This window comes from Amphiura filiformis, chromosome 1, assembly GCF_039555335.1.
Source record: "Amphiura filiformis chromosome 1, Afil_fr2py, whole genome shotgun sequence".
In the NCBI taxonomy this organism is placed as follows: Eukaryota; Metazoa; Echinodermata; class Ophiuroidea; order Amphilepidida; family Amphiuridae; genus Amphiura; species Amphiura filiformis.
Window position 1 is genome coordinate 712,856 of NC_092628.1, and position 19,475 is coordinate 732,330.

Sequence of the window (19,475 nt, forward strand, 5' to 3'; positions counted from 1 at the left end):
GTGTACAAACTCTGAGCCCCGAAGCTGCTTTATTTGAAGAGAAACGGCCGGCGCTTTGTTTTAACATTTGGGCCCTGGGGCCCATAATATTTGACTTATGGGGCTCATTTACATACGTTTAAGTATAATTCTCAAGTGTTATCAGTACACTTAAGCTGGGCATATTATGTGACATATGGGAGTTATATATACATATGACAATATAATACTAAAGACCTATCTATGTACCAAATCTGAACCCTGTAGCTACTTTATTTGCTGAGAAACGGCCGGCCCTTTGTTTTAACATTTGTATATCTGAGACCAAAATGGGCAAAAGGCACATCTACAACTTAGGGCCCATACATATGCAACTTATGAGCCCTAGTGATCTTGTACTTTTAGAGCTAGGCTTGTCAATCTGTTGCACCATATTTTAACATTTGGGCCCTTGGGGCCCACAATATATAACATGTGAGGCTCTTGTATATTTGAAAATATAGAGTACCCCTAGGGCTATCAGTGTACCAACTAAGGGGCCTGAGGCTGCTTCATTTGATGAGAAATGGCGTGCTTTGTATTTTCACATTTGGGCCCCTGGGGCCCGTGACCTTTGACCTCTGGGGCCAAGATGGAAAAAAGGCACTTCTACGGGGTAGGGCCCATAACTGTACCACATATGGGTTTCAGGGCCTTTGTAGTTTTAGCGCTAGCCTTGACAGAATGATGTGTTTGATGGAGGAGGAGGAGGAGGCGGAGGAGAAACCACAGAATGGGAAGATACCCTGCAATGTCTGCATGCGGGTATAACTAGAAGGCTATATATTTGTACACAAATACGGCTATACCCGCATGTTATCATAAGTACAAGTCGCAAGCTTTAATTGAATGTAGGTTGCACTGTCGTAGCACTTAAAATAAAGAAATTGTAAAAAGTCCCCTCCCAGGGGAGTCGTCTCTCTAATTACTCTCCATAGGTTGCTGTTGTCAGGGTCTCTTACTCACAGTGAGGCTATGCAATATGATTGGGAGAAACTATTCCAGAGGGAGTATGTAAATTAAATGGAACAGCCATTTCAGAGGGAGTATGTAAATTAAACGGAACAGCCTTTTTGTGGTCATTTCAGAGGGAGTATGTAAATTAAATGGAACAGCCAATGGTTATGTAATTTAACTGGAACAGCCTCAGCGTTGATGTCATCTATATTATAATTACGCTATTCTCTGTGGATCTGTTTAGTCCTACGTGTATGGGGTGGGTGTTAGTAACAATATAATTCTCAGGTGCAATCTGTGTACAAACTCTGAGCCCTGAAGCTGCTTAATTTGATGAGAAACGACCGGCCCTTTGTTTAAACATTTGTAGCCCTGGGGCCCATAGTATTTGACTTATGAGGCTCATGAACATATATTGAAGTATAATTCTCTGGTGCTCTCAGTAGACTCAAGCTGGGTTCTGTAGCTGCTTTATTTACTGAGTAACGGCCGGCCCTATGTTTTAACGTTTGTGGCCCTTGGGCCCATATTATGTGACATATGGGGCTCATATGTACATATAACAATGTAATTCTCAGGTGCAATCTGTGTACAAACTCTGAGCCCTGAAGCTGCTTTATTTGAAGAGAAACGGCCGGCCCTTTGTTTTAACATGTGGGGCCCTGGGGCCCATAATATTTGACTTATGGGGCTCATTTACATATGTTGAAGTATAATTCTCAAGTGTTATCAGTACACTCAAGCTGGGCATTGTAGCTGCTTTATTTACTGAGTAACGGCCGGCCCTATGTTTTAGCGTTTGGGGCACATCTACAATTATTTAGGGCTCATACATGTGCCACATATGAGTCCTAGTGCCCTTGTAGCTTTAGAGCTAGCCTTGTCAATATGTTGCTCCTTATTTTTAACATTTGGGGCCCTGGGGCCCATAATATATAACATATGGGGCTCATGTATACTTGTATTTATAGAGTACCTATGGGGCTATCAGTGTAAAAACTAAGGGGCCCTGAGGCTGCTTCATCTTATAAGAAACGGCATAATTTGTGTTTTTACCTTTCGACCCCTGGGACACGTGACCTTTGACCTCTGGGGCCGAGATGGGCAAAAGGCCCTTGTAGTTTTAGCGCTAGCCTTGACAGAATGATGTGTTTGATTGAAGGAAGAGAAGGAGGAGAAGAAACCACAGGATGGGAAGATAACTGACATAGGGTTGTTATGCAAAACAGACCAAGAAAAATCGGACAATACTTGTGTAAAGTGAGAAGTCTATTCGTAATATGCATTTTGCGTGTGAAAAGGACCGTTTTATATTTGGATAATGTGGATGCTGCAGAGTAACGCACCATAGGTTGGTATCTACAAGGTGTCCCAAAAAAGAGGCCCCTCATTGCGCCCTCTTTTTCTCCTAGTTCTCAAGTTGATCAAATATATTTTGGTACGTACAGAAACCTTGAGTCGTTAGCTTTAATAAACCAAACCAATTATATTAATCGGCTCAAAACTTTTCAAGATATGCTCTTTTAAAGAAATGTATTCGTTTTTCACTCTGTCCACGGAGAAGCTTTGGCTACTTCAAAGATTGAAAAGGAGTACCCATACCATGCATGAATATCAAACATTCCTCAATGATAACTTTATAAAATAACTTTATGGAATGGGCTTTACCGGTGGGTTTATGGGCAATGGATTATGTTAATAGTGTCATTAATTTGTGTGTATAATGGATGCCGATTGGGACTTCTTTTGCTTTCACTTGCAATTATTTATTTTTTCTATTTATGCCTTTTTGTTTTATTATGTTTCTTACTTTCTTACTTTGTTTACAACATAAGTCATTTCTGTTTTTAGGATAAAATTTAGCACTAAAAGGCTGTTTGGTTTGTCTTCGGTTCTTCTGAAGTGAGTTTACTGTGCTGCTCGCACTCTACCTGGTTGCCTCCTTGGCGAATACAGGTTCTAGCCCTGGTCCTCATTGCATCAATTGCGTTGCGTGCCATCCTTGTGCGCCGGATACTTGCGAATGCAATCAGTAAAACGTTTGCGAAGATCTTGGATTTTGCCACAAAGGAAAAAATCGAGTGGTGTGAGGTCTGATAATCGTGCAGGCCACTCCACAGCATAAGCCATCCCAACCACTCACTATCCGTGGACAGAGTGAAAAACGGGTACTTTTAAAAAAAAGGTATATCTTCAAAAGTTGTGAGCCGATTGAAATAATTGTTTTGGTTTATTAAAGCTAACGATTAAAGGTTTCTTTACAAATCAAACTTATGAGGCTCATGTACATATGTTAAAGTATGATTCTCAAGTGCTATCAGTAGACTCAAGCTGGGCGTTGTAGCTGCTTTATTTACTGAGTAACGGCCGGCCCTATGTTTTAGCGTTTGGGGCCCTGGGGCCCATATTATGTGACATATGGGGTTATATATACATATGACAATATAATACTAAAAGACCTACCTGTGTACCAAATCTGAACCCTGTAGCTACTTTATTTGCTGAGAAACGGCCGGCCCTTTGTTTTAACATTTGGGCCCCTGGGGCCCCTGGCCTTGTACATCTGGGGCCAAAATGGGCAAAAGGCACATCTACAACTTAGGGCCCATACATATGCCACATATGAGCCCTAGTGATCTTGTACTTTTAGAGCCAGGCTTGTCAATCTGTTGCACCATATTTTAACATTTGGGCCCCTGGGGTCCATAATATACATGTATAACATATGGGGATCTTGTATATTTGTAAATATAGAGTACCCCTAGGGCTATCAGTGTACCAACTCAGGGCCCTGAGGCTGCTTCATTTGATGAGAAATGGCGTGCTTTGTATTTTCACATTTGGGCCCCCGGGGCCCGTGACCTTTGACCTCTGGGGCCAAGATGGGCAAAATGCACTTCTATGGGGTAGGGCCCATAAGTGTACCACATATGGGCCCCAGGGCCTTTGTAGTTTTAGCGCTAGCCTAGACAGAATGATATGTTTGATGGAGGAGGAGAAGGAGGAGAAGAAGAAAGCACAGGATAAGAAGATACCCTGCATGCTCTGCATGCGGGTATAACCACAGGATGGCAATATACCCGTCCATGCTTCGCATGCGGGTATAACTAGAAGGCTATATATTTGTACACAAATACGGCTATACCCGCATGTTGTCGGTGTACCCAAACTTAGAGTCCTTATTTGCTGTGGACTTAAAATAAAGAAATTATAAAAAGTCGCACAATTGGACGGAAAATGTGTAAAAAGTGAAAGTCCAAGTCACAAGCTTTAGTTTAATGTAGGTTGCACTCCCGTAGCACTTAAAATAAAGAAATTTTAAAAAGTCCCCTCCCAGGAGGCGTCTCTCTTACTCTCCATAGGTTGCTGTTGTCAGTCTCTCTTATTCACAGTGAGGCTATGCAATATGATTAGGGGAAAACTATTCCAGAGGGAGTATGTTAATTAAATGGAACAGCCATTTCAGAGGGAGTATGTAAATTAAACGGAACAGCCTATTGTGGGGCCATTTCAGAGGGAGTGTGTAAATTTAATGAACAGCCAATGGGTATGTAATTTAACTGGAATAGCCTTAACGTTTATATCATCTATTATATTATAATTACACTATTCTCTGTGAATCTGTTTAGTCCTACGTGTATGGGGTGGGTGTTAGTAACAATATAATTCTCAGGTGCAATCTGTGTACAAACTCTGAGCCCTGAAGCTGCTTAATTTGATGAGAAATGACCGGCCCTTTGTTTTAACATTTGGGGCCCTGGGCCCATAATATTTGACTTATGAGGCTCATGAACATAATATTGACCTATAATTCTATGGTGCTCTCAGTAGATCAAGCTGTGCACTGTAGCTGCTTTATTTACTGAGTAACGGCCGGCCCTATGTTTTAGCGTTTGGGGCCCTGTGGCCCATATTATGTGACATATGTTCTGTGTACAAACTTTGAGCCTTGAAGATGCTTTATTTGATGAGAAACGGCCGACCCTTTGTTTTAAGATTTGGGGCCCTGGGGCCCATAATACTTGACTAATGGGGATCATTTACATATGTTGAAGTATAATTCTCAAGTGTTATCAGTACACTCAAGCTGGGCATTGTAGCTGCTTTATTTACTGAGTAACGGCCGGCCCTATGTTTTGGCGTTTGGGGCCCTGGGGCCCTTATTATGTGACATATAGGATATACATATGACAATATAATATTAAAGTCCTATCTGTGTACTAAATGTGAACCCTATAGCTACTTTATTTGCTGAGAAACGGCCGGCTTTTAACATTTGAGCCCCTGGGGCCCCTAGCCTTGTACATCTGGGACCAAAATGGGCAAAAGGCACATCTACAACTTAGGGCCCATACATATGCCACTTATGAGCCCTAGTGATCTTGTACTTTTTGAGCTAGGCTTGTCAATCTGTTGCACTATATTTTAACATTTGGGCCCTTGGGGCCCACAATATATCACATATGGGGCTCTTGTATATTTGTAAATATTGAGTACCCCTAGGGCTATCAGTGTTCCAACTCAGGGCCCTGAGGCTGCTTCATTTGATGAGAAAAAATGGCTCATGCACAGAAGTAGGGGCCTATAGACAGCACAAGCCCAAATTGGTGCTTTATCTATTGACTTGCCGAATGTAAGGCAAAGCAACACTGACTAGAAGGCTATATATTTGTACACAAATACGGCTATACCCGCATGTTATCGGTGTACCCAAACTTACAGTCCTTATTATCTGAGGACTTAAAATAAAGAAATTGTAAAAAGTCGCCCAATTGGCCAGAAAACGTGTAAAAAGTGAAAGTCCAAGTCACAAGCTTTAATTGAATGTAGGTTGCACTGTCGTAGCAATTAAAATAAAGAAATTGTAAAGTCCCCTCCCAGGTGAGTCGTCTCTCTTACTCACAGTGAGGCTATGCAATATGATTAGGGGAAAACTATTCCAGAGGGAGTATGTAAATTAAATGGAACAGCCATTTCAGAGGGAGTATGTAAATTAAACGGAACAGCCTTTTTGGAGCCATTTCAGAGGGAGTATGTAAATTAAATGGAACAGCCAATGGTATATAATTTAACTGGAACAGCCTTAACGCTTCACGCTGGTATTTCCTATTATGATATAATACGATCTGTCTGTTTAGTCCTACATGTATGGGGTGGATGGGTGTGTGGGTGCTAGTAACAAAATACTTCTTACGGGAAAGCTATTCCAGAGGGAGTATGTAAATTAAATGAAACAACCATTTCAGCGGGATTATGTAAATTAAATGGAACAGCCTATTTTGTGGCCATTTCAGAGGGAGTATGTAAATTAAATGGAACAACCAATGGGTATGTAATTTAACTGGAACAGCCTTAACGTTTATATATTATTATAATTACGCTATTCTCTGTGGATCTGTGGGGTGGGATTTAGTAACAATATAATTCTCAGGTGCAATCTGTGTACAAACTGAAGCCCTGAAGCTGCTTTATTTGATGAGAAACGGCCGGCCCTTTGTTTTAACATTTGGGGCCCTGGGGCCCATAATATTGACTTAAGAGGCTCGTGTACATTATTATGTTGAAGCATAATTCTCAAGTGTAATCAGAACACTCAAGCTGGGCACTGTAGCTACTTTATTTACTGAGTAACGGCCAGCCCTTTGTTTTAGCGTTTGGGGCCCCGGGCCCATATTATGTAACATATGAGGCCATATGTACATATAACAATATAATTCTCAGATGCAATCTATGTACAAACTCTGAGCCCTGAAGCTGCTTTATTTGATGAGAAACGGTCGGCCCTTTGTTTTAACATTTGGGGCCCTGGGGCCCATAATATTTGACTTAAACTCAAGCTGGCCATTGTAGCTGCTTTGTTTACTGAGTAACGGCCGGCCCTATGTTTTAGCGTTTGGGGCCCTTGGGCCTATATTATGTGACATATGGGAGTTATATATACATATGACAATATAATACTAAAGACCTATCTGTGTACCAAATCTAAACCATGTAGCTACTTTATTTACTGAGAAACAGCCGGCCCTTTGTTTAAGACATTTAGGCCCCTGGGCCCCTAGCCTTGTACATCTGAGACCAAAATGGGCAAAAGGCACATCTACGACTTAGGGCCCATACATATGCAACTTATGAGTCCTAGTGATCTTGCACTTTTAGAGCTAGGCTTGTCAATCTGTTAAGATTAATATTAAGATTTGGGCCCTTGGGGCCCACCATATATAACATATGGGGCTGTTGTATATTTGTAAATATAGAGTACCCCTAGGGCTATCAGTGTACCAACTCAGGGCCCTGAGTCTGCTTCATTTGATGAGAAATGGCGTGCTTTGTATTTTCAAATTTGGGCCCCTGGGGCCCATGACCTTTGACCTCTGGGGCCAAGATGGGCAAAAGGCACTTCTACGGGGTAGGGCCCATAAGTGTATCACATATGGGCTCCAGGGCCTTTGTAGTTTTAGCGCTAGCCTTGACAGAATGACGTGTTTGATGGAGGAGGAAAAGGAGGAGGAGGAGGAGGAGGAGGAGGAGGAGGAGGAGAAGAAACCACAGTATGGGAAGATACCCTGCATGCTCTGCATGCGGGTGTATTGATAATAATAATAATAATAATAATTATAATTATAATAATAATAATAAAAATAATAATAATAATAATAATAATAATAACACTAATAATAATAATAATAATAATAATAATAATAATAATAATAACTAGAAGGCTATATATTTGTACACAAATACGGCTATACCCGCATGTTATCGGCGTACCCAAACTTACAGTCCTTATTTGCTGCACTCTCGTGCAAATAAAGAACTTGTAAAAAGTCCCCTCCCAGGGGAGTTGTCTCTCCATAGATTGCCGTTGTCAGTCTCTCTTATTCACAGTGAGGCTATACAATATGATTAGGGGAAAACTATTCCAGAGGGAGTATGTAAATTAAATGGAACAGCCATTTCAGAGGGAGTATGTAAATTAAACGGAACAGCCTATTTTGGGACCATTTCAGAGGGAGTATGTAAATTAAATGGAACAGCCAATGGGTATGTAATTTAACTGGAACAGCCTTAAGGCTTCACGCTGGTATTTCCAATTATTATATTAATAATTATAATACGGATATGTCTGTTTAGTCCTACGTGTGTGGGGAGGGGGGGGGTTATTGGGGTGTTAGTAACAATATAATTCTCAGGTGCTACTGTGTACAAATTCTGAGCCCGGAAGCTGCTTTATTTGATGAGAAACGGCCGGCAATTTGTTTTAACACTTGGGGCCCTGGGGCCCATAATATTTGACTTATGAGGCCCATGGACATATGTTGAAGTTTAATTCTCTAGTGCTATCAGTAGACTCAAGCTGGGCACTGTAGCTGCTTTATTTACTGAGTAACGGCCGGCCCTATGTTTTAGCGTTTTGGGGCCCTGGGGCCCATATAATATAATATATGGGGCTCACATGTACATATAACAATGTGATTTTCAGGTGCAATCTGTGTACTAACTCTGAGCCCTAAAGCTGCTTTATTTACAGAGTAACGACCGGCCCTATGTTTTAGCGTTTGGGGCCCAGGGGCCCATATTATGTGACATATGGGGTACATATATACATATGACAATATAATACTGAAAACCTATCTGTGTACCAAATCTGAGCCCTGTAGCTACTTTATTTGCTGAGAAACGGCCGGCCATTTGTTTTAACATTTGGGCCCCTGGGGCCTCTAGCCTTGTACATCTGGGGCCAAAATGGGCAAAAGGCACATCTACAATTTAGGGCTTATACATGTGCAACATATGAGCCCTAGTGCCCTTGTAGCTTTAGAGCTAGGCTTGTCAATCTGTTGCCCCATATTTTTAACATTTGGGGCCCTGGGGCCCATAATATATAACATATGGGGCTCATGTATACTTGTATTTATAGAGTACCCTTGGGACTATCAGTGTACCAACTTATGGCCCTGAGGCTGCTTCATCTGATGAGAATCGGCATGGTTTGTGTTTTTACATTTGGGCCCTTGGGGCCCGTGACCTTTGACCTCTGGGGCCGAGATGGGCAAAAGGCACATCTACGGGTTAGGCCCCATAAGTGTACCACATATGGGCCCTGGGGCCCTTGTAGTTTTAGCGCTAGCCTTGACAGAATGATGTGTTTGATAGGAGAAGAAGGAGGAGGAGGAGGAGGAGGAGGAGGAGAAGAAACCACAGGATGGGAAGATACCCTGCATGCGCTGCATGCGGGTATAATAATAACTAGAAGGGTATATATTTGTACACAAATACGGCTATACCCGCATGTTATCGGTATACCCAAACTTACAGTCCTTATTTGCTGAGTACTTAAAATAAAGAAATTGTAAAAAGTCGCCCAATTGGGAAGAAAATGTGTAAAAAGTGAAAGTCCAAGTCATAAGGTTTAATTGAATGTAGGTTGCACTGTCGTAGCACTTAAAATAAAGAAATTGTAAAAGTCCCCTCCCAGGGGAGTCGTCTCTCTTACTCTCCATAGGTTGCGGTTGTCAGTATTTCTTACTCACAGTGAGGCTATGCAATATGATTAGGGGAAAACTATTTCAGAGGGAGTATGTAAATTAAATGGAACAGCCATTTCAGAGGGAGTATGTAAATTATACGGAACAGGCTTTTTTGGGGCTATTTCAGAGGGAGTATGTAAATTAAATGGAACAGCCAATGGGTATGTCATTTAACTGGAACAGCCTTAACGCTTCACGCTGGTATTTCCAATTAGATATAATACGATCTGTTTGTTTATTCCTACGTATGTGGGGTGGATGGGTGTGTGTGTGTTAGTAACAATATAATCAGTCCCAGAACAACGCCAAATATGGATTAAAAGACCTTTGACCTTGGATGTACAACAGCATGTTATGATCTAATGGGAAACTGTGCACATCAACAAACACCATTTCTATAAAAAAGGCAACGTCTGATATAATTTGAAACCACATAAATTACTAGAGTTGGTTCTTCTCTTGGATTTGGACCAAGCTTTAGAATATCGAATGTTGCGTTTTGAAATAAAACAAACCAGAAATTTATCACCCATTGTAAAAGATATGGAACATGTACCGAATACATGTACATACATTGGCTGACCTTGTGGATTTCCTGGCCCAGCTATGCTAACCACATAAGGAGATTATACGATTAACCTAGTGCAGCTATTGTCATAGCAGGGTATTATTATGTAATACTCCTGATCCATATTTGGCGTTCTCTTGGACTGATAATTCTCAGGTGCTATCTGTGTACATATTCTGAACCCGGAAGCTGCTTTCTTTGATGAGAATTGGCCCGCACTTTGTTTTAACGTTTGGGGCTCTGGGGCCCATAATATTTGACTTATGAGGCCCATGTACATAATTATGTTGAAGTATAATTCTCTAGTGCTATCAGTAGCCTCAAGCTGGTCACTGTAGCTACTTTATTTACTGTGTAACAGCCGGCCCGATGTTTTAGCGTTTGGGGCCCTGGGGCCAATATTATGTGATATATGGGGCTCATATGTACATATAACAATGTAATTCTCAGGTGCAATCTGTGTACAAACTCTGAGCCATAAAGCTGCTTTATATGATGAGAAACGGCCAGCCCTTGGTTTTAACAATTGGGGCCCTGGGGCCCATAATATTTGACTTATGGGGCTCATTTACATATGTTGAAGTATAATTCTCAAGTGTTATCAGTACACTTAAGCTGGGCATTGTAGCTGCTTTATTTACTGAGTAACGGCCGGCCCTATGTTTTAGCGTTTGGAGCCCTGGGGCCCATATTATGTGACATATGGGAGTTATATATACATATGACAATATTATACTAAAGACCTATCTGTGTACCAAATCTGAACCATGTAGCTACTTTATTTGCTGAGAAACGGCCGGCCCTATGTTTTAGCGTTTGGAGCCCTGGGGCCCATATTATGTGACATATGGGAGTTATATATACATATGACAATATTATACTTAAGACCTATTTGTATACCAAATCTGAACCCTGTAGCTACTTTATTTGCTGAGAAACGGCCAGCCCTTTGTTTTAACATTTAGGCCCCTGGGGCCCCTAGCCTTGTACATCTGGGGCCAAAATGGGCAAAAGGCACATCTACAACTTAGGGCCCATACATATGCCACATATGAGCCCTAGTGATCTTGTACTTTTAGAGCTAGGCTTGTCAATCTGTTGCACCATATTTTAACATTTGGGCCCCTGGGACCCATAATATAAAACATATGGGGCTCTTGTATATTTGTAAATATAGAGTACCCCTAGGGCTATCAGTGTACCAACTCAGGGCCCTGAGGCTGCTTCATTTGATGAGAAATGGCGTGCTTTGTATTTTCACATTTGGGCCCCTGGGGCCCGTGACCTTTGACCTCTGGGGCCAAGATGGGCAAAAGGCACTTCTACCAGGGCCCTTGTAGATGTAGCGCTAGCCTTGACAGAATGATGTGTTTGATGGGAGGAGAAGGAGAAGGAGAACTAGAAGGCTATATATTTGTACACAAATACGGCTATACCCGCATGTTATCGGTGTACCCAAACTTACAGTCCTTATTTGCTGAGGACTTAAAATAAAGAAATTGTAAAAAGTCGCCCAATTGGGCAGAAAATGTGTAAAAAGTGAAAGTCCAAGTCACAAGCATTGAATGTAGGTTGCACTGTTGTAGCACTTAAAATAAAGAAATTGTAAAAAGTCCCCTCCCAGGGGAGTCGTCTCTCTTACTCCATAGGTTGCTGTTGTCAGTCTCTCTTACTCAGGTAGTATGTAAATTAAATGGAACAGCCATTTCAGAGGGAGTATGTAAATTAAACTGAACAGCCCTTTTGGGGGCCATTTCAGAGGGAGTATGTAAATTAAATGGAACAGCCAATGGGTATGTAATTTAACTGGAACAGCCTTAACGTTTCACGCTGGTATTTCCAATTATGATATAATACGATCTGTCTGTTTAGTCCTACGTGTGTGGGGTGGATGGGTGCGTGCATGGGTGTTAGTAACAATATAATTCTCAGGTGCTATCTGTGTACAAATTGCTGAGGACTTAAAATATAGAAATTGTAAATAGTCACCCAATTGGGTGGAAAATGTGTAAAAATTGAAAGTCCAAGTCACAAGCTTTAATTTAATGCAGGTTGCATTCTCGTAGCACTTAAAATAAAGAACTTGTAAAAAGTCCCCTGCCAGGGGAGTTGTCTCTCCATAGATTGCTGTTGTCAGTCTCTCTTATTCACAGTGAGGCTATGCAATATGATTACGGGAAAACTATTCGAGAGGGAGTATGTAAATTAAATGGAACAGCCATTTTAGAGGGAGTATAAATTAAACGGAACAACCTATTTCAGAGGGAGTATGTAAATTAAATAGAACAGCCAATGGGTATGTAATTTAACTGGAACAGCCTTAACGCTTCACGCTGGTATTTCCAATTATTATATTAATAATTATAATACGGATATGTCTGTTTAGTCCTACGTGTGTAGGGTGGGGAGGGGGTATGTGGGTGTTAATAACAATATAATTCTCAGGTGCTACTGTGTACAAATTCTGAGCCCGGAAGCTGCTTTATTTGATGAGAAACGGCCGGCCCTTTGTTTTAACATTTGGGGCCATGGACATATGTTGAAGTTTGATTCTCTAGTGCTATCAGTAGACTCAAGCTGGGCACTGTAGCTGCTTTATTTACTGAGTAACGGCCAGCCCTATGTTTTAGCGTTTGGGGCCCTGGGGCCCATATAATGTAATATATGGGGCTCACATGTACATATAACAATGTGATTTTCAGGTGCAATATGTGTACTAATTCTGAGCCCTAAAGCTGCTTTATTTACAGAGTAACGGCCGGCCCTATGTTTTAGCGTTTGGGGCCCTGGGGCCCATATAATGTAATATATGGGGCTCACATGTACATATAACAATGTGATTTTCAGGTGCAATCTGTGTACTAACTCTGAGCCCTAAAGCTGCTTTATTTACAGATTAACGACCGGCCCTATGTTTTAGCGTTTGGGGCCCAGGGGCCCATATTATGTGACATATGGGGTACATATATACATATGACAATATAATACTGAAAACCTATCTGTGTACCAAATCTGAGCCCTGTAGCTACTTTATTTGCTGAGAAACGGCCGGCCCTTTGTTTTAACATTTGGGCCCCTGGGGCCTCTAGCCTTGTACATCTGGGGCCAAAATGGGCAAAAGGCACATCTACAATTTAGGGCTTATACATGTGCAACATATGAGCCCTAGTGCCCTTGTAGCTTTAGAGCTAGGCTTGTCAATCTGTTGCCCCATATTTTTAACATTTGGGGCCCTGGGGCCCATAATATATGACATATGGGGCTCATGTATACTTGTTTTTATAGAGTATCCCTGGGGCTATCAGTGTACCAACTTATGGCCCTGAGGCTGCTTCATCTGATGAGAATCGGCATGGTTTGTGTTTTTACATTTGGGCCCATGTGGCCCGTGACCTTTGACCTCTGGGGCAGAGATGGGCAAAAGGCACATTTACGGGGTAGGGCCCATAAGTGTACCACATATGGGCCCTGGGGCCCTTGTAGTTTTAGCGCTAGCCTTGACAGAATGATGTGTTTGATAGGAGAAGAAGGAGGAGGAGGAGGAGAAGAAACCACAGGATGGGAAGATACCCTGCATGCGCTGCATGCGGGTATAAGAAACCACAGGATGGCAATATACCCGTCCATGCTTCGCATGCGGGTATAATAATAAATAATAATTACCAGTTTTACTTTTTAATAATAATCTTAATATTTGTGCGTTATCTAAATTTTGGTTTTATCACCTTCTGACCTTTTTTGCGGTGTAAACCCGCTTTTGGCATTGTCACTGCCCGCGCGCGGCGAATTTATTTACTTGTTTATTTATCTGTTTATTATGCTTCATCACTGGCTCATATACAATTACAAAGACAAATATATTATAAAAAAAATATTGCACATACTGATCAAGACAAAGTAAATAGAATAAAATGCCATCGAAAAGAATGGGACAGACAGGTGCAAAATTCCCGGGGCAAAATCACCTCTAGGACCAATCCATCTTTCGATTTTTGAAAACAATTTATGGGGAAAAAACACCCAACACATCCCGTCCCAAATTATATAAGCCTACAATTCGAGCATCTACAGTAAGAGCTCCAAGAGCATTTATTCAAAGAACAAAAAATTTGAGCCGGCAGTCCTTGTGGACAAAGGCAGCCGATTCCAAAGCTGCACAATGCGATAAAAATAGAAAGTTATGTGGATATTTCACGGGATATTATGATAATGGTATTTGGCACTATGGAGATACCATGACAGTATTTGATACAGAAATTAATTATATAGTTAGTATAACTCTTGAAAATAAGACTATTTATAAAACATTGTTTGAACAAACTTAAATGTTTGAACAAATTAAAATGCTTATGTGTTTGTTGTTTCATATTTCCAGCTAAAACCGTAGTCTCTTACCAGTTTCACAATTTATTCCAGTAAATCCAGGAGCACAGATGCACACCCCCGTTTTATCATCGCATACCCCACCGTTATAGCAATACGGACAACTCTGGTCACAGGCCGGTGGATTCCAATGCCTTGCAGAACACTCTGAATATTATCAAAAAGTGTGTTTCAAAATTAATGGCAATTTAAACCAACATTGTTTAAAATCATAATAGTTGTAGAAATTTACTTTTACCGAAAGTCTTTAAAAATGTGAGAATAACAGCATCTTACCTCTTACTATAAGACGCATTATAGCCTGTGTTCCCTGCTTTCTTTCTCCCTGGAAATAACATTCATAAATCCCTGCATCGCCAACTCCGACAGGATCTATTGTAACTTGCTTTTGGTTGTCCCAATCGCCAATATGTGTTCCATCTTTGTTCCATAAAACATCGGATCTTGAGGCAGTTACTTCCAGCATTGTGCTCTCACCAACATTTGCGGTCACTGTCCGTTGTGTCGATTGTGGGTCACCTTTAGAATTATAATAATTATTTCAGATACTGGATTTAAGGGATGTGGCTGTAGGAACAAAGACCAAACAAACATATTCTTGTTTACGCCGTAATATTGTAGTATTTCAACCATTTTACAACTTCAGCTGTGTAACTTGCAAAAATTCCCGCTAAAAAGTGGTTCTTTGAATTTTTAAAATACATTAAAAATCGCATTGGACTTTTCGTACTGATTATACTATAATGATTACCTGCCTATAATGTTCTGATCACACTATAGACTGGGATTATATGTGACCCCATTGCCAGGCAATTTGTTCCTATTGTTCCTTGTCTGGAAAAATTCAGGGACCGTGCTTTTAAATAACCCGCCAGAACACAATAAGGCCATTGACCTGTGTAGTGGTCATACGTTGTTCATTCGACCATAAAGATTTCTAGTCCCTCAGCAACTCATTAAAAATGCGTTGCATCAGGTCAGGGATTCTATTATAATAATTCTAATCCTTTCTTTGAGGTGAATAGATAAAAGAGAGTTCTTGAAAAACAGGTGTGATGTTGTAGATAATATATTATCATCAAAGTTGCTGGCATATAGGACATTTCGTGGAAGTGGCGCTTATTATATATTTCTTGTAAACACAATCTAATGTGGTACTCGCTACATGGAGAAGGTCGGTCTGCAAATGTCCATGCATGAAGCTATATAGTAGAGATATTATAGCTTCATGTTCAGTGTAAATCAATTAAAATACTATAGCTGGATATCAAAAAATCGTGATGCATTCCTTCTTGTTATGGACGATATTAATTTTGATATTACTGTGACAAAATCCATTCCCTTCTCAATTGATTAGGCTCCAGTCTTAGGCTTTCTTTTCTAAAAATAAATCATATGGCCTAAAGGCAATTAAATATGGGCTAAACCCATATTCGGTATGCGGAAAGTTTTCATAGTCATCTATTACCTATACCAGGGGTCCGCAAATAGCGTGGCTTTGAGTGGCGCGAGGCGCCGTTTAGATTTAAAATAAATAAATAAATAAATAAATAAATAAATAAATAAATTTCCCATGTTCTCCGTGTAAAGACAGGCTAAAATAGTGCAAAATATTGCACCAAATGGCGTCATTTGCACCTCAACTTAAAAAAAAAACCACGTTAACTTCACAGGGGGCACCCTCTGACTCCCCGGCCGTGCTAAAGCACCGCGAAAGCTGCTTCGCAGCCATTGAGTGGCGCTTTTCAGTCTTTATTTCATGTGGCGCTTCAACAAACCTATTTGAGGAAGCCTGACCTATACCAGTTTTCACCCCGATGTGGCAGTGACGTCAACGCGTTGAAGCAGCTGTTTCGCTCGCGCATCTATGCGGTGTCTTTAAGCGCGTGCGAGTGTACACCAGCGCTTTGATCGAACGCTAGGGAGTGTAATGAAATTCATACAGTGCTGATGTCACTGCCATATCAGTAGCCTGAATCCTTCTGGCCTCTAATGACGGCGTCTTTTATTTACCCACAATCCGTCACTTTGCCTTATTCACCAACAGCACAACCCGATGACCGTGCGTAGTTGTTGAAAAACTGAAGGATCCAGTCTACCACATCAGGGTGAAAATGGTATAGCTTATCGCAAACCAGCCAAATTTGTATATGTTTGAATAGCTATAGAATACCCGTGAATATAGTGTCAGAAACTCTCACACATCTTGGGATAACCTTGTCATTAATGTGAGACAGAAAGCAACGCCATTTTGGGGATATATTTGAACATTGCGAGGAAAACATTGCGGTAAAAGTAAGTTAATCATGAAAATCGTTTAATTCTAATAATATCAACCAGTAACGGACACTTAGCCAAGACTATGTGAGAAGTTTGGGGTATGTAAAGCATTTTCTTGTTATAAAAAAAAAGGAAAAAGCAGTCCAAAATTAAACAACTCGATATTTTAAAAAGTACATTTTGAGAAGGCCTACGCTGGTTCTTTTAATTCTAGTTCAAAATCTGTTCATCACCTGCAGTCCGATTTGGTATCTACGGTTTCATAAAAGTATTGGGAACTCTTTTGGATGGTATTTTGATTTAAAAAACGATACTGTTAAAAATATCGGTATTTATGCCAGCGACATTTCTATTATGTAAAATGCATTGAAAATTGTCGGCTAAAAAGTGCATAAATTAAAATCGCGAACAGTAATAGCAACAACAACTATCTACATTCCAAGCGGAAACGCTTTTCAAAAACATACCACCTTTTTCGGGCAATCGCTGAAACCGAAATATGAAATTCTAGGCCATCTGTAAAAAGTGCGTGAGCAGAAATGACCATGAACTTGGGTCACCGAAATAAGTGTTTATATTGGTGTCAGGCCTTTCATAGTGATACAACAATTAGCCCCCAATAATGGCTTTCATTTGAACCGTTATTTGTTAAACTGCGATTTTACTTTTGAGAAATCAATGAATGTATCAAAAAACTTTTCGAAAGTCGATTTAAAATGGCCTAACCCGTTAAAACAGATGACTGGGTCTACAACGTATGCATTACAGCACCCTTACTATAACGTAAATGACACTTTCCGTTCGACACTAAAGACTTCTGTAGGTCTGTTTAACTACAATGGCTATAACAACAAGGCATTACTTTCGCTTTGTTTCATGGGGAACGTATTACCTGCAGTGTGTGTGATGATAGAAGTAATACTATGCATATCGTCATTCTTTTCCGCTTCACAGTTGAATGCTCCAATCCTCTCAATACCACCTACAATAGGCATATCAAGTATTCTCACTCTACTGCCGTGCGCATGGTGATCCTTTTGTGAAGAACCTGTCGGTAACCCATCACCTGTACCAACATCTATCGTGCGAGTAAAACCCACTGCTGCGTCAGTTTCGGCACCACTCTTCCACCCAGCAATATTTTGGTCGTTATGAGCCTGTGTATTAGTCCTTGGGTGGTTAGTAAAACAAGTGAAGTCGAATCCAGCCCCTAGAGATGTTAAAATATTTAAATGAATTGCATCAACACCTAAGATCAAATGATCAAAAATGACATTAGAATGAAATAAAATTATACACAATGCCAAAAGTCAAATGTAGCACAAGGGATTAAATGCGATACAGATTTAGTATAAAGGTCATTACGAGAATAAATGCAAATGCAAAAATGTCCTGCTAGCTACGATCGTATTATATATATAGCCTACATATTAAGCTGTGTGTGCAAATTTGAATCCCAAAATTTGCAGAGAGTAAAGATTTTTAGACAAGCTCAGAGGGTACAAGCAAGTTTTTGGCATATTGTTTGATAATTTCACTCTGGGGGCTGATAATTATTGCACAGCCAATAAATATGAGCAACATCCTATGATTAGAACCATAATTCTCCTGCATTCTCTAAGGAATACACATTATATTTTACGTTGAATAAATTATTTATTTCCAGGTGATTTTATATTGCTCACACTAGGCATGCTATGGACTGATATAAAATCAAATTAGAAGCACACTCACAATAGGTCTAGTTTGTTCTTCTTAGCATAAACATGTACGAAGAAAGTATTTGATCTTTTAGTTACAAAATAAAAAGGAATGAAAATTCTTTATTTTCTCTACTATAACTTAGTGTGCCAAATTCAGTGAAAAACGTAATTATATTGAAACTTTTTGCCTACCTTGACAAGAAGGCCAAACCATTACGAAAATAAAAAGAAATGTCTCGTAGCCAGCCATCGTCTTGTTAATGCTTTCGTACTTCCGTCATATCCGGGAGATTATTATATTGTCACTTGGCGGGAGAAAACTCGTATGTACTTTTTGCCCCTGAACATGGATGAAGCAAACCATTCAATATAAAGTCTACACCTACAAGGCTTTATCCATGTTCAAGGGCCAAAAGTAAATATGAGGTGTTTCTTACATGTACTTTTGGCCCTTAGAACATGGATTAAAGCAAGCCATTCAATATAAAGTCAACACCTACAAGGCTTTATCCATGTTCAAGGGCCAAAAGTACATATGAGGCTTTTTCCGCCAAGTGACGATATAGCCATGGAAAAGTAAGTTAATATTTCGTAGATTAATATTAACTTTTAACGGACACATTAGATGACGACAGTTTGCTTTCGATTGGATTAAGGCATGAGGTATGGGCGAACTTGAAGTACAGGTATCTGGAGAGGGAAGCAACGAGTTACCCGAAATCACAGCGACAGGTATTGACTGGGCCGCCGAGTGCGAATATGTATTTATTTTTGGAAGGGTCGTGTTTGTTTTAAATTTTGGGGCGTTTTTCTCAAATTTGATATTTTTAGTGATATTTAAAAAAAAGTGACATGCCAAAGACAACTCTTTGGGCACATACTTTGTTATTGCTATTGCACTTCTTTTCCACATACCTACGTTACCATTCACTTTAGTGATTTACGAATATAATATATTTTGTGATTGCAATTTGGCGTTTTCAATGCAATTTAAGCTTATCATGAAATTAAGAAAAATATCTGCTCACGCTCCTTTTA

General features: G+C 40.3%; 1 protein-coding gene across 1 annotated transcript in view; it reads right to left on the minus strand.

Annotated features, from left to right (window-relative positions):
- LOC140168914 (uncharacterized) overlaps window positions 1–18,651 on the minus strand; it is a 40,077-nt gene extending 21,426 nt beyond the window's left edge. Inside the window, exons 1-4 of the mRNA XM_072192234.1 lie at window positions 18,630–18,651; window positions 17,627–17,983; window positions 14,731–14,973; window positions 14,467–14,601 (exon numbers count right to left, since the gene is read on the minus strand). Of these exons, the coding sequence (XP_072048335.1) occupies window positions 14,467–14,601; window positions 14,731–14,973; window positions 17,627–17,983; window positions 18,630–18,651 (757 nt within the window). The remainder of the gene's footprint in view (window positions 1–14,466; window positions 14,602–14,730; window positions 14,974–17,626; window positions 17,984–18,629) is intronic.
- Between the last annotated feature and the right edge of the window lie 824 nt (window positions 18,652–19,475).